The sequence below is a fragment of the Salvelinus alpinus genome, chromosome 32, assembly GCF_045679555.1.
Source record: "Salvelinus alpinus chromosome 32, SLU_Salpinus.1, whole genome shotgun sequence".
NCBI lineage: Eukaryota > Metazoa > Chordata > Actinopteri > Salmoniformes > Salmonidae > Salvelinus > Salvelinus alpinus.
This window is the reverse complement of record NC_092117.1, coordinates 24720610-24747065: the sequence shown is the minus strand read 5'-3', so window position 1 is coordinate 24747065 and position 26456 is coordinate 24720610. Positions and strand designations below refer to the sequence as shown.

The 26456-nt window shown below is 43.0% G+C and overlaps 1 protein-coding gene across 3 annotated transcripts in view; it reads left to right on the top strand.

Annotated features, from left to right (window-relative positions):
- Window positions 1–26456, top strand: part of LOC139562201 (spectrin beta chain, non-erythrocytic 1-like) — a 138800-nt gene that overhangs the window by 64422 nt on the left and 47922 nt on the right. For all 3 annotated transcript variants that reach the window (XM_071379660.1, XM_071379661.1, XM_071379659.1), the window contains 7 exons: window positions 10767–10918; window positions 16138–16311; window positions 18702–18793; window positions 20571–20767; window positions 21792–21904; window positions 23559–23746; window positions 26048–26165. In XM_071379660.1, the coding sequence (XP_071235761.1) occupies window positions 10767–10918; window positions 16138–16311; window positions 18702–18793; window positions 20571–20767; window positions 21792–21904; window positions 23559–23746; window positions 26048–26165 (1034 nt within the window). The remainder of the gene's footprint in view (window positions 1–10766; window positions 10919–16137; window positions 16312–18701; window positions 18794–20570; window positions 20768–21791; window positions 21905–23558; window positions 23747–26047; window positions 26166–26456) is intronic.

The window sequence follows — 26456 nt, the reverse complement described above, 5'->3', positions numbered from 1 at the left end:
ACTGCCGCACAGTACTGTCTTTTATCGATGGCGGTTTCCAATCTTTGGGGATCTCAAATGATACGAAAGAGAGGATGAACAGGCTAGTAATAGGGGTTGCAACAATTTCGGTGGATAATTTTAGAAAGAGATGGTCCAGATTGTCTAGCCCAGCTGATTTGTAGGGATCCAGATTTTGCAGCTTTTTCAGAACATCAGCTGTCTGTATTTGGGTGATGTGGAAGCGGGAGGGGTGGGGGCTTGGGAAAGTTGCTGCAGGGCGTGCTGAGCTGTTGGCCGGGGTAGTCGTGTGGATCATGGCCAGCCGTGGAAAAATGCTTATTGAAATTCTCGATGATCGTAGATCTGTCAGTGGTTACAGTGTTTCCTAGCCTCAGTGCTGTGGGCAGCTGGGAGGAGGTGCTCTTATTCCCCATGGACTTTAGGATACAGATCCTTTACAGTGTCCCGCATGCTTCCTAGATGAAACAATTGGGTTTAGTCTACGCCCCTTCGTCTGTTGGTCAGCAGTAGGAATTGTTCAAAAGTCTTTGTCATTCAACGAGATACGACTCGTTTTCATGCACATTTTTTCATTGAATAATACGCCAACAACCATCTTAGTTAATGTAAAATTGCAGGTCTAAGATCTCTTTGGCAAAAACGTCAAAACTAATGAAAGATTTCTTGAGTTATCTTAGATTAATTCAGACTATTTTGAAGAAATGTATGCTGGCTATGGCGTCTCAAAATTGACAAATGGTACTATTGCCACTTTTTCTAGTTTTTCAAGCGAAGCTCTTTTAAGGGAGCATGCGAGTACACTCATTCGGTTGTAAAGTAAATGTCTTATGTTGACTTTTGGTAGCTAAGCAGTTGTATGACCTGCAGTCAACATCTCTTCCAATTACCGTCCCTGACACCACATGGGTTTTATTGAATATCTCAGCGTAACTCAATGTTTATTTTGGTATACCGTCTTTGTGTATTTTGATGAATTGTCTCCAGGACAAAGTCCCACCTCCTACCAACCAGATGCAGATATAATTAAACCACAGTTTGCTAACAACAATCTGGGACGTGGCGTTGGGGTGCTGCGCCACAAACAGGGTGAGATTGTTAGGCTGCTGCTAGCTACATTTACCGCCGCTGCCACCCCTCTTTATTCCTCTGTTCATCCTTTTACCCTTTCCTCTCACCATCATCCTTCTCTCATGCGAGATCAGGGGTGTCAAACTCATTTTGCCCTGTGGGCTGCATTTGGTCTTCAATGAGTTCCGGAGGGCCTCACCCCAAATTTGCAAAAAATTGTCCTCTATCCATCGTTATATTATTATACTATTTTCGATGTTCCCGGACTATCTAGCTTTCATGTCGGTGATTATTAGCGAGCTGGACACAGTCCAGAAACCGTTTGAATCTAGGTCCATTATCATTTAAACAATTGTTTATTTTATTACTCAAACCACCCGCGGAACGGATTGGATGCCCTCGCGGCCGTATGTTTGACACCACTGCTCTAGATTCTAGATGAATGGGACACTAATAGGTTATGGCACTCTTTGCCCCAGGATTACGGTGGTAGCATGCCTAGAGAAAGAGTTCATTCTAGGATACAGATCCTGATTTCGCCAGCTCATTTAATAGGTATTGGCATTATTATTCAGGAAAGGTCATAAAGGCATATTACATTTGGCAGCAGTAGCCTACAGACTGCTGTTAAATGAAACAATGCAGTGTTGATTAGCTCTGTATTCTGGTGAGTGAGACACAATGTGACAGTGTTTTCCTGTGACTGGGTTAGCTGGCGGTCACCGATGGCCTGGCTGTCCCCTAACAAACCGCGGCAGAGAGCTTATCCAGGCGTCAGTATCATTGGACAGACAGGCAGAAGGTCGTCCCGCCAGAGAGAGGAAGACATATGTTTCTGGAAAAAGGGAGAAAAAATGAATTTCTTAATTTTTTTGTCTGAGGGCGATAGTGACACATGGTCTGTACCGTACATTCCCTTCTCTCATTGTGTCAGGTTTCTCAGCACCAGAGATACTGTGTGGGCAGAACATTCAGAGAGGAGAGGGGAGTAGCTACTAGCTAGATATCCTGGCACAGTCTCAGCAATGTGGCCGCACCCCAGCCTGGCCAGAGGCAGCTTTTGTTTATTATTATTATTTATTATTATTATTGTTATTAGCCACACACACACACACAGGCAGTGTGTTAAAGCCACTCTGTAAATAGCCACTGCTGTTGGTTCAGCATTATTGATAAGCCACAGAGAGTAATTAAAGACTCCTCTCCTGATGTTGAGACTTGGGAGTTTTGACTACCTAGCAGAATGAATTCCTTTGTAGCCAATCAGCACGGTGGGCTAGCCTTTTCTGTTACTGCCTCTACAAACAAGCTATTACAATAAGTATTTTATGATTTTAATTTCATTTTATAGGGTAAGCAAGCAATTGCATTAGGCTAAAATAGAATTGTTCCATCTCATTCCCAGAGGCCTGGTCTGTGTTCTTTCGATTTTCAGTTACAGCTTTTTAGACTTTTGGCGACCAACAACCTTTTCCATTTTCCCCCACTGCAGTTTCTTTCTCTTCTTAGCTCACCGACTTTACTTTAAACCCTTTCACACTTCTCTGCATCACTAATGTAACAGCTCATCTTGGCTGTGTAACCTCCTCCCTCTGAAAATCTCCTTAGTTGTGCTCCACTGAGCTCTGAGAGCAGGAAGTAAGTCCTTGTATGACCAGGTGGACTCTGCTAAATGTCCCTGTGATTAAATATTTGGCTCAGGTTACTGGTTTTTCGAGTCATCACCATCCGGGAACCCCCACCCACCAAACGTATCCAAACTCATCAGTGTCCCTGAAAGACGTGTCATTAAACAGAGACAGAGATCTCCTGTTTTGTCTGCATTGTCTCTCTTCGTTTGACACCTGTTTGGAATTGGGGACCTTGGACTTGGACATCCTTTTCCGTAGTTAATTACCTCAGTTCATTTTGGATCTGTTTCACAGCGATTGTCATTATTCACTCACCGGAGGCCCTGCAGAGGCCTCTTTTTTACATTCGGTGTCTGTGACTGCACAGACACATTCCACAACCATTTACTGAGGAACCAGAGAGCTGTGACAATATCCATCTCTGTCATTTTGTCTTTTATTTCTCTTTCCTAGTCCTTCTTTTCTTTTGCTCTGGTACCTAAGGCTACATCTTTTCCAGGCAGGGCTCTAAAGTGCAACCATTTTGGTCACATATGCTACCAAATATTTTGCTGTGCGACCAGCAGTTTTATTTTGGGAGCACTGTGTGATAAGGCTTTGCTGTACCATTGTGTGAGTGCCCTTGAGAAACAAGCGCGTTCAGATTCGTTAGCTTCATGGTTGCACCATTACTACAGCGAAAACTGCTTGCTTCTAGACCAACCAGATTAAAAGATGTGACCTATTTATTATTGGCACAACATTTGTATCTTCCTATAGTGGTCACCGGGACCGCATTTTACATTCATAAACCACGTCATGGGCGGTTCAAAAACTACTTGCGCGCCGTTAACCATTTGTTTACACTTTGTTCAGTCACATTACCTCATTCGCTAGCTAGCTAACAACCTGGTAACTTTACCAGTATATCCATTTGGGGACACGGAAAGAAAGGACAGGAAGGGAAAGGGAAAGGGGGGATACCTAGTCAATTGTACAACTGAATGCATTCAACTGAAATGTGTCTTCGGCGGAAAGGAAACGGGATAGCTTCTTTAGGAGATCAATGATCATAGCAAAGAATGAATGACTGATCTCTTGTACCTCATCACAAACCTGATGTTTCTAAAGAGACCTTGTACAATTTTCAATGTAATGCATCTCAATTGGAATATTGTGCTTTTACACAATGTAGAAACCTAATATTCCACAAATGGCTTTGTAATTTCGATGACTGGTATATCCAGATTTTTGCTTTTATAATAAACTGTCTTTACAGTGTTACAGCACAACATGTGCTTCGAAAGTTGCTAGAATTCATACAGGCTGTATCTTAATCAATTCAAAACATATATTTTATTTTCTGGTGCTTCTAAACTTCATGTGGTGCTCCTAACTTTCTAAAGTTGGGAGCAACAGCATTTTTTTTTTTAAATGTAGAGCCCTGCTTCCAGGCCTGATAGTTTGACTTTGCATTGCTATTCAGTGTTTCTCCTATATTAATTTCAACCTGGACTTGGGGGTAGGTGTAACATAGTAGACAAATTCAGGACCCTCAAATTAGTACGATATGCTTTGTAATAATTTGTGGATGTTCATCATCCATTTCGTATGATATGTTACGAATTACAATTTGGATGATATGCTACGAATTGCAATTCGTACGATAAGTTGTGAATTTGCATTAAGAATTCCAATATCTTGTGGCTAACGTTAGCTTTGTGGCTAAAGTTAGCTTTGTGGTGCCCACCCGACGACCCTGTTTTTGCCTTCAGTAACCTTCTGCCTTATGTAACCATAACAAATGTAAAATATCAACTAATTTGAGTGTCCTGGATTTTCATTTACTATGTTACATCTAGTCTGATTCCAGGCTATTCATTGTTGCCACCACAGTATTCATTCCCCCCCCCCCCCTGCCTGTCAACAGTCACATGCAATAAAACAACTAGTCTTGGAATACTAATAGGAGGACTTAGAATTTCACCTTTTTACGGTATTTTTCAGTAGATTTTATGTAGTTGACATTGTGCACACAGTTCTGTGATCAGGATGCCGTACAGAGTGGTTGTCCACAGATTGTGGTCTGGTCAGCAGTCCTGATAGTTTAGTAGACCTGTGGTTTGTGGGTCTGTGATTCTGGTCTGTGACTGCTTGTTGTGATTGTGGTCGGAGGGGTTACGGTTTGTACTCTGCAGTGCCAGAGCTCAGGTGCAGGTTGAGATAAGGAGTTCTTGTGCGCGTGTGTGCACACTTGAGCTTGTGTTTGTGTGTGTGCCTGAGCATGTGCAACCGTACGTGTGTGTGTGTGTATATGTACATCTGTTGAGCGAGGGTTTCCCCTTCCTGTGTTGTGTTCTGGGCCAGATGCTCTGCCCTGCAGGAAACCCTGTTTACAGACATTCAGGACATGTCTAGCTCCACCCATATTCTCCATCTGTCTCCATCTCAGCTTCATTAAGAACACACATTTATTTTAGATGCATGTCCTTTTGTACTGCAGCTGATTGTGTCAAAATGTGTAATTACAACCTTACCGGCACACAGGGTCAAGTGTCACACAGCAAAATGTGTAATGTGAATGAACTATTTTACTTTGTTTTGTTATTGAAGTTACCTTTGATTCTGGTCCTTGATACTTTTATTTGGAATATTATGTGATGCTAAGCTTATCTAGCCTCTTCCTGATTTCTAAAGCCTTTTTCCTGATTCACAAAGTCATGACTAGCCAAACCTAACATAGCAGGCGTAAAAGAAAAATCCTGAGCAGAGTTCCCACATCCGGTTTTCAGCAGAAAAGGAAGCTAAGTTGAATTAGCTGTATCCCTTAAAACCGGATGCATCCGGTTGTTGGAAACTCCGCTAAGCCTATGAATAGCCTAATCTCTTGTGAACAGACTACATAAACATAAATTGTACTGTAGATCTGTCACGGTACAAATGGATTTCAGCAGCGTTAGTTGTGGTGCTTGGGTTTTTCGTCACTGGTTATTTGGACAAATCATAATTTCGCAGTGTGTAGTATCTTTTGAATTTCGGGAAAGGGAGGGGACCTTTGGTCGATTTAAGGCAGCCCCTCGGTTATCTCTGATTCATAGGGGTTGGGTTAAATGTGGAAGACAAATTTCGTTTGAATGCATTCAGTTGTGCAACTGACTAGATTTAAATCTCTTCTGTTAACATGTATGGTCCCAGAACTTAACTGACCATCTGACCCAATTATGCAAGCCTTTAGTTCTGGGTTAACCAGCCTAACCACACACAGCCATGATCTAACCATGAAGCACAGTGTCCCAGTGAAGGAGCTGAATGTTAGTTAGCTAGTTAGCCCAGTCAGTGATAAGGCCTGATGCAGTCAGATGCTGCTTTGCATGTCATGGTGGAGAACACTGGCTGCATTGTCTCTGTGGTGTTCTGACTGGGCCCCACACAGCTCCCTCTGTCTCCCTGCCTCTGACTGGGCCTCCACAATGGGACACACTGCTCCCTCTGTCTCTCTGCCTCTGCCCTGCTCGCTGGGCACTGCGACTCATGAAAGCCACAAGAGGATCTGCGGCACGATCTACTGTACTATCTCTGGGACCAGGCTGTCAGGCCGTTGGACAGTCCTGTGAAGACGTAACCTAGATAGAGCGAGCTGTTTGGCACCAGGGTTTAACCTACTATCACAGTCTGCTGCTGCTTTATTAGCAGGCTGGTCACGCTGTGATGTCACAACGTCCTCTGAGCTAATGGCTGGCCTGGAGCTGGAGGGGAGAGTGCATCAGTGCACATTGTTAATGGGTGTCGTTTCTTACAGTCTGCGAGAAGGAGACCCACCCTGATGGAGGGAGGTTGTGAAACTTCCTCTCAAAGCCAGATTTCCATGGCAACAGGCTTTGAGTTCATATGAGGAATAGCTTGCGAAGCTGTGTGTGTGTGTGTGTGTGTCATGATGACATGTATGGCTAATGCAGCAGGTATGGGCTGACCAGTGCGGCTGGTTCTCTTGGCTCAGTGACTGATGTTTATGGGCTCTGCAGTAGGGTGAGAAGCTAGACCACCCGTCCTGCATGGGAACACTAAATTAGAACAACCCTGTGAGAACATGACCAGCTAACACCGCTAACCACTAACAGCAAATGGCACGTACAGTAGACCTACAGTATGAGGCACAGCTAGCTCACATTAGACCAGCGTATATGTAAAATCAAATCACATTTTATTGGTCACATACACATATTTAGCAGATGTTCTTCCGGGTGTAGCGCAATGCTTGTGTTCCTAGCTCCAACTGTGCAGTAGTATCTAATAATTCACACCAATACAGACAAATATAAAGTAAAAGAATATACAGTACCAGTCAAGTTTTGAAACACCTACTCCAGTGTTTTTCCTTTATTTGTACTATTTTATACATTGTAGAATAATAGTGAAGACATTACAACTATGAAATAACACACATGGAATCATTTAGTAACCATTTTTTTTTTAAACAAATCAAAATATTTTTTATATTTGAGATTCTTCAAAGTATCCATCCTTTGCCTTGATGACAGCTTTACACACTCTTGGCATTCTCTAAACCAGCTTCACCTGGAATGCTTTTCCAATAGTCTTGAAGGAGTTCCCATATATCCTGAGCACTTGTTGAATGCTTTTCCTTCACTCTGCGATCCAACTCATCCCAAACCATCTCAAATGGGTTGAGGTCGGATGATTGTGGAGGCCAGGTCATCTGATGCAGCACTCCATCATTCTCCTTCTTGGTCAAATAGCCCTTACACAGCCTGGAGGTGTGTTGGGTCATTGTCCTGTTGAAAAACAAATGATAGTCCCACTAAGTGCAAACCAGATGGGATGGCGTATCGCTGCAGAATGCTGTGGTAGCCATGCTGGTTAAGTGTGCCTTGAATTCTAAATAAATCACAGACAGTTTCACCAGCAAAGCACCATCACATCTCCTCCTCCATGCTTCACAGTGGGAACCACACATGAGGAGATCATCCGTTCACCTACTTTGCGTCTCACAAAGACACGGTGGTTGGAACCAAAACCACACGGGTCGGCCCATCAGCAAGTCCAAAACAGAGTTGCACAGGCCGGGGTTCAGACCCAGGCCCCCGAGCCTAATGATGATGCTTAGAGGGTGCTATGGTGTTGAAGGCTGAGCTATAGTCAATGAACAGCATTCTTACATAGGTATTCCTCTTGTCCAGATGGGATAGGGCAGTGTGCAGTGCGATGGCGATTGCATCGTCTGTGGATCTATTGGGGCGGTATGCAAATTGAAGTGGGTCTAGGGTGTCGGATAAGGTAGAGGTTATATGATCCTTAACTAGCCTCTTAAAGCACTTCATGGTGACCCCGTGCTACGGGGCAATAGTCATTTAGTTCAGTTATCTTTGCTTTCTTGGGTAGAGGAACAATGGTGGACATTTTGAAGCATGTGGGGACAGCAGGCTGGGATAGGAAGAGATTGAATCTGTCCGTAAACCCTCCAGCCAGCTGGTCGGCACATGCTCTGACGACGTGGCTAGGGATGCCGTCTGGGCCGGTAGCCTTGAGGGTTTACATGTTTAAATGTCTTACTCACGTCGGCCATGGAGAACGAGAGCCCACAGTCCTTGGGAGCGAGTCGCGTCGGTGGCGCTGTGTTATCCACAAATCGGGAAAAGATGTTTAGCTTTTCTGGGAGCAAGACGTCGGTATCCGACGTGGCTGGTTTTGCCTTTGTAATCCATGATTGTCTGTAGACCCTACTACATACGTCTCGTGTCTGAGCTTTTGATTTGCGACTGCACTTTGTCTCTGTACTTAGGTTTTGCCTGTTTGATTGCAATACAGAGGGAATAACTATGCTATTTGTATTCAACCATATCCCAGTCACCTTGCCATGGTTAAATGCGGTGGTTCGCTCTTTCAGTTTTGCGCGAATGCTGCTATCTATCCATGGTTTCTTATATACACCGTGTCAGTGTATACATTGATGTTATTCTTAGAGGCTACCCGGAATATATCCCAGTCCGCATGATCAAAACAATCTTGAAGCATGGATTTCGATTGGTCAGACCAGCGTTGAATAGACCTTAGCATGGGTACTTCCTGTTTGAGTTTCTGCATAATAGGAAGAGATGAGCAGAACTGGTCGAGTGTTTTAGCAGCGAGAATACTTCAGTCAATGTGTTGGTAGAACCTTGGTAGCGTTTTCCCCAAATTTGCTTTGTTAAAATCCCCAGCTACAATAAATGCCGCATCAGGATATGTGGTTTCCAGTTTGCACAACGTCCAGTGTAGTTCCTTGAGGGCCGTTGTGGTATCAGTTTAACGGGGAATATACACAGCTGTGACTATAACCAAAGAGAATTATCTTAGGAGGTAATACTGTCTGTCGGCATTTGATAGTGAGGTATTCTACGTTGGGTGAACAAAAGGACTTGCGTTTCTGTACGTTATCTCAATCACGCCATGAGTAGTTAATCATGAAATGATAATCATGAAATGATCCCGCCTTTCTTCTTCCCGGAGAGTTCTTTATTCCTGGAACACACAGCGTGTTCCAGTTCCCACCAATATCCAGCAACTTCGCACAGCCATTGAAGAGGAGTTGGACAACATTCCACAGGCGACAGTTAACAGCCTGATCACCTCAATGTGAAGGATGAGGCAAATGGTGGTCACACCAGATACTGACTGGTTTCCTGATCCCTACCTTTTTTTTAGGTGTCTGTGACCAACAGATGCATATCTGTATTCCCAATCATGTAAAATCCATAGATTAGGACCTAATGAATTTATTTCAATTGACTGATTACCTTATGTAAAATCATTGAAATTGTTGCATGTTGTTTTTAGATTTTTGTTCAGTATATGTTAGGATATTGTCATCCTGTGAGAATGGCACCTGCTATGCTAACAACATTTAGCTTGCACAAACAAGACTGGCTATTTAATGATGGCCTAAACGAAGAAGTATTGAAGTATGTTAGGAAAATTGCAATTGGCTCAGAACAGGGCATCACAGCTGGCCCTTGGATGTACACAAAGAGCTAATATTAATAATATGCATGTCAATCTCTCCTTGCTCAAAGTGGAGGAGAGATTGACTTCATCACTGCTTGTATTTATGAGAGGTATTGACATGTTGAATGCAAGGAGCTGTCTGTTTGAACTACTGGCGCACAGCTCGGACACCCATGCATACCCCACAAGACATGCAACAAGAGGTCTCTACACATTCCCCAAGTCCAGAACAGACTATGGGAGGCGCACGGTACTACATAGAGCCATGACTACATGGAACTCTATTCCACATCAAGTAACTGATGCAAGCAGTATAATTAGATTTAAAAAACAAAAATACACCTCATGGAACAGTGGGGACTGTGAAGCAACACAAACATGGGCACAGACACATGCATGCACACACAAGATAACATACGCACACAAACATACACACGTACACATGGATTTTGTTCTGTAGATATGTGGTAGTGGTAGAGTAGGGGCCTGAGGGCACACAGTGTTGTGAATGTATTGGAATGTTTTTAAAACGGTCTAAACTGCCTTAATTTTGCTGGACCCCAAGGAAGTGTAGCTGGTGCCTTGGCAGCAGCTAATGGGGATCGATGATAAATGCAAATACAAATGTTTACTTAACACTTACCTAGCCTGTGAAATGTTGATATTTACAGTACTTGTCTGTCTTTCTGTGAAAGCTAGCTACTTTGTACCTCTTAGACACAGGAAGATACACCCTACACAGTTATTCCAAGAACAGTGACGACCTTGGTGTAGGTTTTCATCAAAAGACGAACAGTAGCAAAGGCCCACAACCGGGGACACCTGGCATAAACAGGAAGAATGAGAGGAACATGCTGTTTCTGTCGAGAGGCCTGCAAACCCTCACGTTCCACTTTGTTAGCCGCACACCTGGAGTGTTTAGCTTTATAATCTACAGTGTGTGTGTGTGACATAGAGACTAAAGAAGAGCACACGTCAGTTGAACTGTAAAATACCCCCAGGTGATAACCTGGTTAATATGATCCAATGATTTAACGCAGAAGTGAAACTAAACCCCTGATCACAATCTGCTCTTTCTTGTAGATGAGCGCGAGGCGGTGCAGAAGAAGACCTTCACCAAGTGGGTCAACTCCCACCTAGCCAGAGTGTCCTGCAGGATCACTGACCTCTATATGGACCTGAGGGATGGACGCATGCTCATCAAACTACTGGAGGTCCTCTCTGGGGAGAGACTGGTACGTTGGCCAGTCAGACTGATTTCCCAGTCACACGCAGAGTAATAATTCACCTTTAAAAAATGAATTTCTTATTGTCAAAATGATTTCACTTTGGGATTGCTGTTCCAAACGATTCCTCCATGATTTTACCCTATATGCATACATTCGGCCCATGCATAGCTAATATGCTTCACAGATTTTCTTTTCCAGAGCACACGTACAGTGCATTTGGAAAGTATTCAGACCGCTTTTTCTACATTTTGCTACGTTACAGCCTTATTATAAAATGTATTAAATCGTTTTTTCCCCCCTCATCAATCTACACACAATACCCAATAATGCTAAAGCTGTTTGCAAATGTATTAACAATGAAACACTGGTATCACTTTTACATAAGTATTCAGACCCTTTTACTCAGTACTTTGTTGAAGCAGCAATTAGAGCCTCGAGTTTTCATTGTCTTGGCTGTGTGTTTAGGGTCGTTGTTGTATTGGCAGGTGAACCTTCACCCCAGTCTGAGGTCCTGAGCACTCTGGAGCAGGTTTTCATCAAGGATCCCTCTGTACTTTGCTCCGTTCATCATTTAGTCGATCCTGACCAGTCTCCCAGTCCCTGCTGCTGAAAAACATCCCCACAGCATGATGCTGCCACCACCATGCTTCACCGTAGGGATGGTGTTAGGTTTCCTCCAGACGTGACGCTTGGCATTCAGGCCAAAGAGTTCATTCTTGGATTCATCAGACCAGAGAATCTTGTTTCTCATGGTCTGAGAGTCCTTTAGGTGGCTTTTGGCAAACTCCAAGCGGGCTGTTGCGTGCCTTTTACTGAAGAGTGGCTTCTGTCTGGCCACTCTATCATAAAGGCCTGATTGGTGGAGTGCTGCAGAGATGAAGAACCTTCCAGAAGAACAACCATCTCCACAGAGAAACTCTAAAGCTCTGTCAGAGTGACCATCGGGTGCTTGGTCACCTCCCTGACCAAGGCCCTTCTCCCCCAATTGCTTAGTTTGGCCGGGCAGCCAGATCTATGAAGAGTCTTGGTGGTTACAAACTTCTTCCATTTAAGAATGATGGAGGCCACTGTGTTCTTGGGAATCTCCAATGCTGCAGAAATGTTTTGGTACCCTTCCCCAGATCGATGCCTCAACACAATTCTGTCTCAGAGCTCTACGGACAATTCCTTCCACCTCATGGCTTGGTTTTTGCTCTGACATGCACTGCCAACTGTGGACCTTATATAGACAGGTGTGTACCTTTCCAAATCATGTCCAATCAATTGAATTTATCACAGGGGGATACCAATCAAGTTGTAGAAACATCTCAAGGATGATAAATGGAATCCAGATGCACCTGAGCTCAATTTTGAGCCTCATAGCAAAGGGTCTGAATATTTAGGTAAATAAGGTATTTCTGTTTTTAATTCATTTGCAAACATTTCTAAAAACCTGTTTTCACTTTGTCATTGTGGGGTATTGATATTTATTTATTTTATATATTTTAAATGAGGTTGTAACGTCTCAAAATGTGGGGAAAAAATATTCTGAATACTTTCCGAATGCAGTGTATATTTTTCTACTTGAAAGAGTATTTGTAGTCATAATTGTTCCTCATATTGCTCTTATCTGGTTTCTATTAACGGTGCAGCAGTATCTCTCATAACATAGTATGTAGCTATGTTACACACTGTATACATATAACTCCCTCGTCATAACTCCTATCGTCATATCTCACAGATTCAACATTATAAAACCAGGCACACATTCACTGCTCTCTCCACCTCTGGTAAAGAATATATTTAAAGCAGCCCCGGTAAAGGCAAGGTCATGGTATATATGTGGATACTATGGAGAGGCTATGAGTAAGGTTGCAAACCTACCAGTGATTTTCCAAAGTTACCAGAATCTTCAGTAATTTTTGTAATTAACTGAATCTATGGCAGTCTATCATGACTTGGGTCATTTATACTTGAATAACTTTTAAAACCTTCCAAAATATTTAGTTGTACCCCTTTTGACCTCAGATCAGGTTCATTTCGTCAGGGCATGTACTCTACAAGGTGTCGAAAGCGTTCCACAGGGATGCTGGCCAATGTTGACTCCAATGCTGCCGACAGTTGTTTCAAGTTGGCTGGATGTCCTTTGGGTGGTGAACCATACTTGATACATACGGGAAACTGTTGAGCTTGAAAAACCCGGTTCAAGAGAAAATAGCCTAATTATTGAAAAAAGTATCTAATCAACAATGGCATTATTTTGCAACTCTTCCAACTGTTGACTTGTTTAACTGCCACCCATTTGAGCCAAGTCATTGACAATAAATACATATTCAAATAGTAAAATAAATGTGGGAAAAAAAAGAAGATATTTCATGCTGAAATCCTCATTAAAAAATAACGGTATTCACTTAGTTTATATTTAGGATCAGCTTTGTCATTGTTTATTTTAATTAATTATTTCAGATATTTTAGACGTGATCAGAGGGCCTGAGATAATTACAGACGCCTATAATAATCTGAAGTACCCGAAAGGGTATTGTGATAAATTACATAAAATCCTTGAAAGATACCAAAGATCTAGTAGTTTACTGGTAAACTTTGAGTAACATATCCTCCCTTTGCAACCCTAGTTGCGAGCAGTTCAGTTCAGTTGAGGACAGAGCAAAGAAGTAGAGAGTTTACACTCTGCTAGAGTTTCAGACTGGGTCACAGATTGGGTTACAGGGATCATGTGGTCTCTCATGGAAACCTCTTGGAGGCTTACACTGAACGATCCATCCAGGCATCTGTTGCTTGAGCAACAACATTTGAAAATGTGATAAATTCATCTTGCCTAGTACAATAGAAATGCTCAAGCAACAGCTGCCTGGGTGGATCGTTCAGTTAACATCTGTGTCTGGTATTTATTTAATGAGGACAATTTTGTACAGATTTTTTCCTAGTTTGTATTGGTAATTGTCTATAATAAAGCGCTGCTCCGCTTTTTTGACATTATCAACAAAACAAGTCCCACAGGCCCTAGTATTGTTGCACCTGGACTGCTGCTCAGTCATCTGGTCAAGTGCCACAGAGGGACATAAACACATTACAGTTGGCTCAAAACATAGAAGCACGGCTGGCCCTTAAATGTACACAGAGAGCTAACATCAATGACATGCATGTCAATCTCTCCTGGCTCAAAGTAGATGAGAGATTGACTGCATCACTATTTGTCTTTGAGAGAGTTATTGACATGTTGAAAGCACAAAGCTGTCTGTTCAAACTACTAACACACAGCTCGGACAACCATGCATACCCCGCAAGACATGCCACCAGAGGTCGCTTCCATAGTCTGTGTGCTAGACTATGGAAGGCACAGTACTACATTGAGCCATTTATCTGATTTGAAAAAACAGATAAAACGACACCTTATGGAACATCGTGGTTTGTATGTTTTGTATTATACTTTTTTTATTTTTTATAAATGTAACAGGAACAACGCAGACTGTGAAGAGACGCGCGCACACACGCACTCTACACACACGTATATTTTAATATTGTTATATGGTGGTATTATAAACGTTGTGTTGTAGATATGTAGTGCTGTAATGATGTCATGATGTACTATCTTATTGTATTTTTGTTTTGTTTTTGTGATGTGCCTTAATGTGTTTAACCCAGGAAGAGTAGCTACTGCCTTGGCAGGAACTAATGGGGGTCCATAATAAATACAAAATGTGACACAAACAGACATACACATGTATAACCTACATGAACCACAAACACACTGATGCAGACCTAATTATATACATCCAATGCACCAAGCATGTGCGCTAGCATGCAGTTACACATACACACACACAGACTGCTTACAATTGAATACTAGATGCCAAGCTAGGTTAGGAGACCTTATGCACGTCTGGAGTTAGATTAAGGCAAAACCAAAACATCAGCATTGTGGTGGTGGTGGTGGCAGCAGCACATGACGTCAGAGGGCAAACTTCACTCTGAGCCAATGAAATGTTCCAGCTTAGCAGCTGTGCTGAAGGAGGGGAGAGAAGCAATTATCACTGCAGATTTGCCACAAAAAAAATAGGTTTAGCAAAGTTGGCACTGATGGGTTTTATTAACTATGTCCCATTTCAGCTCACTCTCCCCTCACCCCTCCCTTCACCACCAGTGGCTTTTGAAAGGCAGCTCTCTGATAGACTCGTCTAGACAGCTCTGGAATCAAAATGTGATTAAGCCTGACTACTGCCCCTACCACATTCAGTAGATCGTGCCAAGATCATGCCCTCCATTGAGGGCATTCACAGGTCTTTGCTGTGAGAAAGATCTGACCACAGTTTCAACTCACTCACAGTGAATGCAGTCTACTGTGGTCCCTTCAAAATATGAGCACTTCGCTCTGAGATTTGAGCTTCTTTTGACCGCTGCTAGGAAATGAGGCAAAAATACTACAACAAAATGAAAGAATTTCAAAAGCCGGCTTGCTATGATGGAGTGAAAGGGAAGGCAGAGGGAGAAATTATCAATGAGATCTTTGATATAGAAAGACTGGCGGAGGGGCCTACATGCTGTACAATGGAGTCCAGCAAAATGATCCCAACTCAAGCCAGCCTCCATTTCTCAACTGTTTCAGGAAGCATATGAATGCTGTGTTAGAGTTCACTCCACAGAATACTACATTAAAATGCCAGATGGGTATCTCTCATCTCTCTGATCTGGTGTTATTTGTGTTAGACAGAGGAGATACCCACTGGTGTTCTCCAGCTGTCTCAACAAGGCCAGGCCCTGAGTACTTCCTGGGTCATGACCCCTGGAAAATGGGTTCTAACCCTGGGGAAGCTCTAGATGACCTGTCTCTCTACATATGGCATCACAGGTCTGTCCTTCCAGACGTATCAGAGATCTCATTTCCTCTTGGTCATTTTAGGCTTACTTAGTGTAACACACAAAAATACATGATATATATATATATATATACACACACACACACACTGAAGTCCCATAGATATGTCCTCATATAATGCACATCACTTTGTTCTTGTATAGACATTCTTAAATCTGCCTACCTCAAGGATTAAAGAAGTCTGCTAAGTAGGTCATCAGCCCAGGGAGTCCTGCCTCAAGTCAAAATACACAAAACCAAACCATTTAGATTGTTGGCAGTAGAACGTCAGAGATATGAAGAGTATGAGTGACACTAATGTAATTAGACTGTGCTAGTACAACCTCTGTCCCTATTTCTTTTCCCTCTGCAGCCCAAGCCCACTAAGGGGCGCATGCGTATCCACTGCCTGGAGAACGTGGACAAGGCCCTGCAGTTCCTCAAGGAGCAGAGGGTCCATCTGGAGAATATGGGCTCCCACGACATTGTCGACGGCAACCACCGCCTCACCCTCGGCCTAATCTGGACCATCATCCTCCGCTTCCAGGTCAGCTGACGACCCAGTACACACACACACACTCTCTACTCACTCACTCACTCTCTCACTCACTCACGTATTGTGCATGTGCTGATTATAAAGTGAGAGAGCACAGTTGGTAAAGGGATTACATTTGTATAATTTGTAATTTAAAAAATCCTACTTAAATCCATAGTATTGGGTCAATGTCACTCAAACTAAGACAGGAAGTGGGTTGTGTTTGTTTGTATATCGAAAAAGTGCTGAGGTGGTGTTTATGTGCCTGTCACTCAATGCAGGTGGGTGCATTCCAGTGTGTGTGCACGTATTTGTTCTATGTGTGTGTGCCAGCCTAAGTGCATATAGATGTTATATCAGTCTCTGTGTATAGTGTCTGTCTCTGTGTATAGTGGTTATATCAGTCTCTGTGTATGGTGGTTGTCTCGGTCTCTGTGTATAGTGGTTATATCAGTCTCTGTGTTTAGGGGTTATATCAGTCTCTGTGTATAGTGGTTGTCTGTCTCTGTGTATAGTGTCTGTCTCTGTGTATAGTGGTTGTCTCAGTCTCTGTGTATAGTGTCTGTCTCTGTGTATAGTGGTTGTCTCAGTCTCTGTGTATAGTGGTTGTCTGTCTCTGTGTATAGTGTCTGTCTCTGTGTATAGTGGTTGTCTCAGTCTCTGTGTATAGTGGTTGTCTCATTCTCTGTGTATAGTGGTTGTCTCAGTCTCTGTGTATAGTGGTTGTCTCAGTCTCTGTGTATAGTGGTTGTCTGTCTCTGTGTATAGTGTCTGTCTCTGTGTATAGTGGTTGTCTCATTCTCTGTGTATAGTGGTTGTCTCATTCTCTGTGTATAGTGGTTGTCTCAGTCTCTGTGTATAGTGGTTGTCTCAGTCTCTGTGTATAGTGGTTGTCTCAGTCTCTGTGTATAGTGGTTGTCTCAGTCTCTGTGTATAGTGGTTGTCTCAGTCTCTGTGTATAGTGGTTGTCTCAGTCTCTGTGTATAGTGGTTGTCTTCAGTCTCTGTGTATAGTGGTTATAGTCTGTCTCTGTGTATAGTGGTTATATCAGTCTCTGTGTATAGTGTCTGTCTCTGTGTATAGTGTCTGTCTCTGTGTATAGTCTCTGTCTCTGTGTATAGTGTCTGTCTCTGTGTATAGTGTCTGTCTCTGTGTATAGTGTCTGTCTCTGTGTATAGGGGTTATATCAGTCTCTGTGTATAGTGGTTGTCTCAGTCTCTGTGTATAGTGGTTGTCTCGTCTCTGTGTATAGGGGTTATATTAGTCTCTGTGTATAGTGGTTGTCAGTCTCTGTGTATAGTGGTTATGTCTAGTCTCTGTGTATAGTGGTTATATCAGTCTCTGTGTATAGGGGTTGTCTCAGTCTCTGTGTATAGTGGTTGTCTCAGTCTCTGTGTATAGTGGTCGTATGTCTCTGTGTATAGTGGTTATGTCTGTCTCTGTGTATAGTGGTTATATCAGTCTCTGTGTATAGTGTCTGTCTCTGTGTATAGTGTCTGTCTCTGTGTATAGTCTCTGTCTCTGTGTATAGTGTCTGTCTCTGTGTATAGTGTCTGTCTCTGTGTATAGTGTCTGTCTCTGTGTATAGGGGTTATATCAGTCTCTGTGTATAGGGGTTATATCAGTCTCTGTGTATAGTGGTTGTCTGTCTCTGTGTATAGGGGTTATATTAGTCTCTGTGTATAGGGGTTATATCAGTCTCTGTGTATAGGGGTTATATCAGTCTCTGTGTATAGTGGTTATATCAGTCTCTGTGTATAGTGGTTATATCAGTCTCTGTGTATAGTGGTTATATCAGTCTCTGTGTATAGTGGTTATATCAGTCTCTGTGTATAGTGGTTGTCTGTCTCTGTGTATAGTGGTTGTCTGTCTCTGTGTATAGTGGTTGTCTGTCTCTGTGTTTAGTGGTTGTCTGTCTCTGTGTTTAGTGGTTGTCTGTCTCTGTGTATAGTGGTTGTCTGTCTCTGTGCATAGTGGTAATATCAGTCTCTGTGTATAGTGGTTATATCAGTCTCTGTGTATAGTGGTTATATCAGTCTGTGTTTAGTGGTTGTCTGTCTCTGTGTATAGTGGTTGTCTGTCTCTGTGTATAGTGGTTGTCTGTCTCTGTGTATAGTGGTTGTCTCTCTCTGTGTATAGTGGTTGTCTGTCTCTGTGTATAGTGGTTGTCTGTCTCTGTGTATAGTGTCTGTCTCTGTGTATAGTGTCTGTCTCTGTGTATAGGGGTTATATCAGTCTCTGTGTATAGGGGTTATATCAGTCTCTGTGTATAGGGGTTATATCAGTCTCTGTGTATAGGGGTTATATCAGTCTCTGTGTATAGGGGTTATATCAGTCTCTGTGTCCTGATGATGGCTGGCGTTGTTTGACCATTTTGTTATGTTGGGGTATGTGCTTCTCAGATCCAGGACATCAGAGTGGAGACGGAGGACAACAAGGAGAAGAAGTCTGCTAAAGATGCCCTGCTACTGTGGTGCCAGATGAAGACTGCAGGGTGAGTGACCACAACACCAGCAGCAGCACCACCACCGCAGCACCACTACAGCATCACCACAGCACCAACAGCTTGAGGCATACTCTACTATAGCACACAGCAGAATAATCCAACACATTATGGTCAACAGACTGTGATCTAAAATATCAACAACATCAAGGGTATATGTGACAACATATATAGGAACATTCTGGCCTAGCCCAGTATATACTGGGTGTACAAAACATTAGGAACACTTTCCTAATATAGAGTTTCACCACCGTTTGCTCTCAGAACAGCCTCAATTCGTCAGGGCATGGACTACAAGGTGTCAAAAGTGTTCCACAGGGATGCTGGCCCATGTTGACTCCAATGCTTCCCATACTTGTGTCAAGTTGGCTGGCTGTTGTTTGGGTGGTGGACCATTCTTGATACACACAGGAAACTGTTGAGTGTGGAAAACCCAGCAGCGTTGCACTTCTTGGCACACTCAAACCCATGCGCCTGGCACCTACTACCGTACCCCGTTCAAAGGCACTTAAATCTCACCCTTTGAATGGCACTCAGACATTCCATGTCTCAATTGTCTCAAGGCTTAAAAATCATTATTTCACCTGTCTCCTCTCCTTCATCTACACTGATTGAAGTGGATGTGATCCATTTTCAGGCTGTAACACAACAACATGTAGAATAAGTCGAGGCGTATGAATACTTTCTGAAGGCCCTGTATATGGGTATGTCACAGCAGTCTCAGGAATCACATGGCCTTGAGAGAAACGCCTAGCATCAGTGATATTTCGCAATCAATGCTGTGTTTAACACAAATGATTTGACTGAAGAGGATCTGTAGAGGAACACAGGGTGGACAGCAGAACCGATGAAATCCCAGCGAGGGTGTCACATCAGACATCACAGGCTACATGTCAGACTGTTTAGAACAGCAGCATGAACAGCCCTGGGCTACATGATTTGATAAGTCAATTCACTCATCAACAAAGCCAACACTGCTATAGCCCAGCTTCAAATAGAAAAATCACCTTAGTTAAACAAATGTTTAATAAAGAAAGGCATTGTGTTTAGAGTCAGAAGCGGGACATTTCTTTATTAACCATCTGTTTCACTGAAGAGGGAATCAGAGGCTGGAGATTTGATGTAAATATTACATATTCTTCAAAAGTCGCAACAAATTGCCACCTAAGATTTATCTTGACTGAGAGATTTTCTTTTAGTAAGACATAGGTCTATACACGAATAACTTTCACCTTCCTAATCTTGAGTTGCACCCCTTTTGCCCTCTGAACAGCCTCAATTCATTGGGGGCATGGACTCTACTAGGAGTCTAAAGCATTTCATTGGGATTCTGGCCCTTGGTTAACTCCAATGCTTCCCACAGTTGTGTCAAGTTGGCTTGATGTCCTTTGGGTGGTGGATCATTCTTGATACACACGGGAGCTGTTGAGCGTGAAAAACCCAGCAGTGGTGCAGTTCTTGACATAAACTGGTGCGCCTGGCACCTACTGCCATACCCCGTTCAAAGGCACTTAAATATTTTGTCTTGCCTATTCACTCTCTGCATGGCACACATACACTATCCATGTTTCAATTATCTAAAAGCTTAAACATCCTTCTTTAACCTGTCTCCTTCCCTTCATTTACACTGATAGAAGTAGATTTAACAAGTGACATCAATAAAGGATCATAGCTTTCACCTGGATTCACCTGGTCAGTCTGTCATGGAATGAGCAAGTGTTCTTAATGTTTTGTACACTCAGTGTATGTTTTTGTATCTGTTTTCCAGATATCCCAACGTGAACATTCACAACTTCAGCACCAGCTGGAGAGATGGCATGGCCTTCAACGCCATCCTCCACAAACACAGACCTGACCTGATAGACTTTGACAAGCTGAAGAAGTCCAACGCACACCACAACCTGCAGAATGCCTTCAACCTGGCAGAGCAACACCTGGGTATCCACAAGCTACTGGACGTAGAGGGTTAGTACAGAGTACACACATCCAAACACACACACACACACGCAATACATGCACACACACAGACATACTTAACTTGCATTACACACTTAGAATATAGTCATCGGTGCATGACTCTGAACTGTTGTACATAATCATGGAACACCATACCCTGGTGGAAAACAACATACAGTTTACAGAACAGTGAGGAGGAGAAGGCTGCTTACACTTCTGTAACATACTGTGCTCTATCCCTGTCTCTCATGCACCTGTCAGTGTTTTATACCATTATGACAGTACATGAATACTCACGCATTTTCGCCTGACCTAATTTATGCTCTTACAGTATGCCTGTATGAATACATGACAACTTGAAAACTGTTACTACTGTATAGCGCTTGCAGAAACCACTTCATGAGTAGTTTGAGAGGTTGTTACTTCTGGGTCTTACTTTAATGTAGTTCACAGGGTAGCTGACAGCCCCATTATGGGGACAAGTACAAACAGAAAGGCACATTCACTGCTAGAGCTCGTCCTTTTCCAGTGTGACAGAGTAATGGCTGTCTTAAATGCCCAGTGCAGACGTTTTTATCTCAATATCAAATCCTTTCTGGGTAACAATTAACTACCTTACTGTGATTTGTTTTTAATAAAACAATAAAGTACTTCATAACTACATCCCACCCAAAGGAAGACATTTCAGGCAGTCTTTTCAAACACCTCTTACATATATCTAAATCACGTTTTTGACTGCACATGGCCTTTAAATATTTTATAAGAGGTGGTTTTGAGATCTCAGCATGTCTCAGAGGCCTGCAGTGAGGGGAACAAAGACTGAGGCGTGAGAACACTCCTGTGTATTGTTCTGACGGAAAATAGCCCTTCCAACCACCTCCCTCCTAAACATGGCTCCTAAATCAAATAAATGCAATTATTCTCAGCCGAGCAGCACGGAAGCCAAACCCTTTGTTGATGTCTGAAGATTAAGGAAACATGGAAGAGTCAAAGCTGTTTTTGTCTAACTCTTAGTGTGTGTATGTGTGTACAGATATCAGCGTGGACCACCCGGATGAGAAGTCCGTCATCACCTATGTTGTGACCTACTACCACTACTTCTCCAAAATGAAGGCTCTGAAGGTGGAGGGAAAACGTATTGGGAAGGTGAGGGGTCAGAGTTCATATGTCCCCAATCTGAATCACGAGTACAAAGTCTCATATCCCGTACTTCTCCAAGTACACTCATTCCCTTAGATCAGTGGTTCCCAAACTTTTTATAGTCCCGTACCCCTTCAAATATTCAACTTCCAGCTGCGTACCCCCTCTAGCACCAGGGTCAGCGAACTCTCAAATGTTGTTTTTTGCCACCATTGTAAGCCTGCCACACACACACACAGACACACACACTATACAATACATTTATTAAACATAAGAATGAGTGTGAGTTTGTCAGAACCCGGCTCGTGGGAAGTGACAAAGAGCCCTTAAAGGACCAGGGCACAAATAATAATTAATAAGTTTGCTCTTTATTTAGCCATCTTACATATAAAACTTTATTTGTTAATCGAAAATTGTGAATAACTCACCACAGGTTAATGAGAAGGGTGTGCTTGAAAGGATGCACATTACTCTGCAATGTTGGGTTATATTGGGGAGTCTCAGTCTTAAACCGTTTTCCACACAGTCTGTGCCTGTATTTAGTTTCATGCTAGTGAGGGCCGAGAATCCACTCTCACATAGTTACGTGGTTGCAAAGGGCATCAGTGTCTTAACAGCGCGATTTGTCAAGGCCGGATACTCTGAGCGCAGCCAAATCCAGAAATCTGGCAGTGGCTTCTGATTAAATTCAGTTTTCACAGAACTGTTTGTTGCAATTTCGATGAGGCTCTCTTGTTCAGATATCGGTAAGTGAACTGGAGGCAGGGCATGAAAGGGATAACGAATCCAGTTTTTTGTGTCATCCATTTTGGGAAAGTACCTGCGTAATTGCTCACCCAACTCACTCAGGTGCTTCGCTATATCACATTTGACATTGTCCATAAGGTTGAGTTAATTTGCACACAAAATATCATACAATGATGGAAAGACCTGTGTCTTGTTCTTGTTAATGCAGACAGAGAAGAGCTCCAACTTCTTAATCATAGCTTCAATTTTGTCCCGCACATTGAGTATAGTTGTGGAGAGTCCCTGTAATCCTAGATTCAGATCATTCAGGTGAGAAAAAACATCACCCAGATAGGCCAGTCGTGTGAGAAACTCGTCTTCATGCAAGCGGTCAGACAAGTGAAAGATATGATCAGTAAAGAAAATGTTAAGCTCGTCTCTGAATTTAAAAAAACGTGTCAATACTTTGCCCCTTGATAACCAGTGCACTTCTGTATGTTGTAAAAGCGTTACATGGTCGCTGCCCATATCATTGCATAGTGCCGAAAATACACGAGAGTTCAGGGGCCTTGCTTTAACCAAGCTACGTTTGGCTACATACGGACCGTTAGTGGAATTCCAGCGAGAGAGTAACGGTAAATGTGATTGGATGTTAATTATTTGACTAGGCTACCTGTATTTGACATTGTGTTGTTATTTCGCTGAACACTAGATGCTTTCATTTTATTTTTGGCAGTGAAACGAGGCTACTCAGGAGAAGAAAAAAATTAACTTCACCCAAATGTATAGCCCAGTTGAAAAATATAAATGTACTGTTTGTAAATGTGAAGAGTTTGGAAATGCCTGCCTTAGATACTCAAAGCATATTTCCCACAGTAGCTGTAATCAGTATACAATGCATGTACTCTTCTACTGATTCACCACCATCTCCCAGGTGCTGGACAATGCCATTGAGACAGATAACATGATTCAGAAATATGAGAGTCTGGCCTCTGACCTCCTGGAATGGATTGAACAGACCATCATCATCCTCAACAACCGCAAGTTTGCCAACTCCTTAGTGGGGGTGCAGCAACAGCTTCAGGCCTTCAACACCTACCGTACCGTGGAAAAGCCCCCCAAGTGAGACACACACACACACACACACTTAAATGCACATGCCCAAACACATCAGATTTCAAATATTGTCTTCCACTATGTCCTCCACCTACCTCCCAAATTTCCCACACGCTTCATACCATCAGCTTGACTTGGAATTTATTGTAATATTACAGTATCTGTTCCCAAAATTGACTCACCATGGACATAACTGAAACAATCAGGGATTTTATATGTGTAGCCCTTATTACTTGTCTACACTTGTATCAGATTCATAGCTGGAATTTCACCGTGTGAACTAATGCCTCTTGGTTCTGAGAAGTAACTTCAAAGAAAAGACAAACCCACACACTCCTCTTGCTAGTATCACTTTTTTATATTCAAGCTTCGTGTTGGCCTCTTAGCCTGCAGGTTGATGTTTCTTGTCTTGAATCTTGTCTTGGAGGCAGCACTGAGTGATTTCTGCTACATGAGGAAGGTGCAGCGATCGGTTAGCTGCTCAGATAGCAGATGTTTAAAGTTGGTGAGGGAAATAAAAGTCTCCAACTTCAGCGATTTTTGCAATTCGTTCCAGTCACAGGCAGCAGAGAACTGGAAGGAAAGGCGGCCAAATGAGGTGTTGGCTTTTGGGATGATCAGTGAGATATACCTGCTGGAGCGCGTGCTACGGGTGGGTGTTGTTATCGTGACCAGTGAACTGAGATAAGGCGGAGCTTTACCTAGCATTGACTTATAGATGACCTGGAGCCAGTGGGTCTGGCGGCGAATATGTAGCGAGGGCCAGCCGACTAGAGCATACAGGTCGCAGTGGTGGGTGGTATAAGGTGTTTTAGTAACAAAACGGATGGCACTATGATAAACTCCATCTAGTTTGCTAAGTAGAGTATTGGAAGCTATTTTGTAGATGACATCGCCGAAGTCGAGGATCGGTAGGATAGTCAGTTTTACTAGGGTGAGTTTGGCGGCGTGAGTGAAGGAGGCTTTGTTGCGAAATAGAAAGCAGATTCTTGGATTGGAGATGTTTAATATGAGTCTGGAAGGAGAGTTTACAGTCTAGCCAGACACCTAGGCATTTATAGATGTCCGCATATTCTAGGTCGGAACCGTCCAGGGTGGTGATGCTAGTCGGGCGGGCGGGTGCAGGCAGCGAACGGTTGAAAAGCATGCATTTGGTTTTACTAGCGTTTAAGAGCAGTTGGAGGCCACGGAAGGAGTGTTGTATGGCATTGAAGCTCGTTTGGAGGTTAGATAGCACAGTGTCCAAGGAAGGGCCAGAAGTATACAGAATGGTGTCGTCTGCGTAGAGGTGGATCAGGGAATCGCCCGCAGCAAGAGCAACATCATTGATATATAGAGCTACAGGATGCACATTTCTGTTTGAAAAAGCTAGCCTTTGCTTTCCTGACTGACTGCGTGTATTGGTTCCTGACTTCCCTGAACAGTTACATATCGCGGGGACTATTCGATGCTATTGCAGTCCGCCACAGGATGTTTTTGTGCTGGTCGAGGGCAGTCAGGTCTGGAGTGAACCAAGGGCTATATCTGTTCTTAGTTCTGCATTTTTTTAACAGGGCATGCTTATCTAAGATTGTGAGGAAGTTACTTTTAAAGAATGACCAGGCATCCTCAACTGACGGGATGAGGTCAATATCCTTCCAGGATACCCGGGCCAGGTCAATTAGAAAGGCCTGCTCGCAGAAGTGTTTTAGGGAGCGTTTGACAGTGATGAGGGGTGGTCGTTTGAACGCGGATACAGGCAATGAGGCAGTGATCGCTAAGATCCTGATTGAAGACAGCAGAGGTGTATTTGGAGGGCAAGTTGGTCAGGATAATGTCTATGAGGGTGCCCATTAGGCATTAGGGTTGGCAGTTAAGGTTAGTTTAAGGTTTATAATCATATTTCATGACTTTGTGGCTGTGCCAGCTAGTGACCACTCTGCAGAGCTGCCTCCAAAACAAGATTCATGATGAAAAACACGAACCTGCTCTTGGCCTTGGTGTTCCTCAAAGCTTTTTTCTGAATTCCATTTTTTCATTCTGAGAGGTGGCTAAAAGCAAAGCTTGTTCAGACAAACGTTTCAGCCTGTTGAAATTGACTTTGGCACCATTTCTACAGAGGCAACAATGTCACCCCTACTGCTGACAAAATATATCTTCTTCTGTGCCCTACTGGCAGGAAAATAATGCTTATCTTTTTGTTAATAGCTGAAGTTGCATGGGTCAAGGCAAAAGCCACCAGCCATTAGAGTGGAATTGGGCTAATCTCCCCGGTCAGGTTTACACTCAACATTACAATGATGTTATTCTCTTTTGTGTTTCTGTCAGGTTCACAGAGAAGGGCAACCTGGAGGTTCTCCTCTTCACCATTCAAAGTAAGATGAGGGCCAACAATCAGAAGGTCTACATGCCACGGGATGGCAAACTCATCTCAGACATCAACAAGGTGAGACCTAGTGCTCCTTAATAAAGAACAGGCTTATCTCAACAGCCTGGCCAAAACAAACACTCAGAAACCCTGGTGTCCTCGATTAGGTTTGAATTGATTACAGTGATTGACAGACAGTTTAAGGGCGGTAAGCTGATCGACAGAGGGTTCAAGTAGATTTAATGCATAGACTTGGTTTCTGTGAGTTTAGTATAGTTAATGACAGGAAGATTTACTTTGCTTTGGGGGATTGTACAGTTGCTAGGTGGGTTTAGTTTACATCACCGTAGCTACCAAGGATAGTGGGAG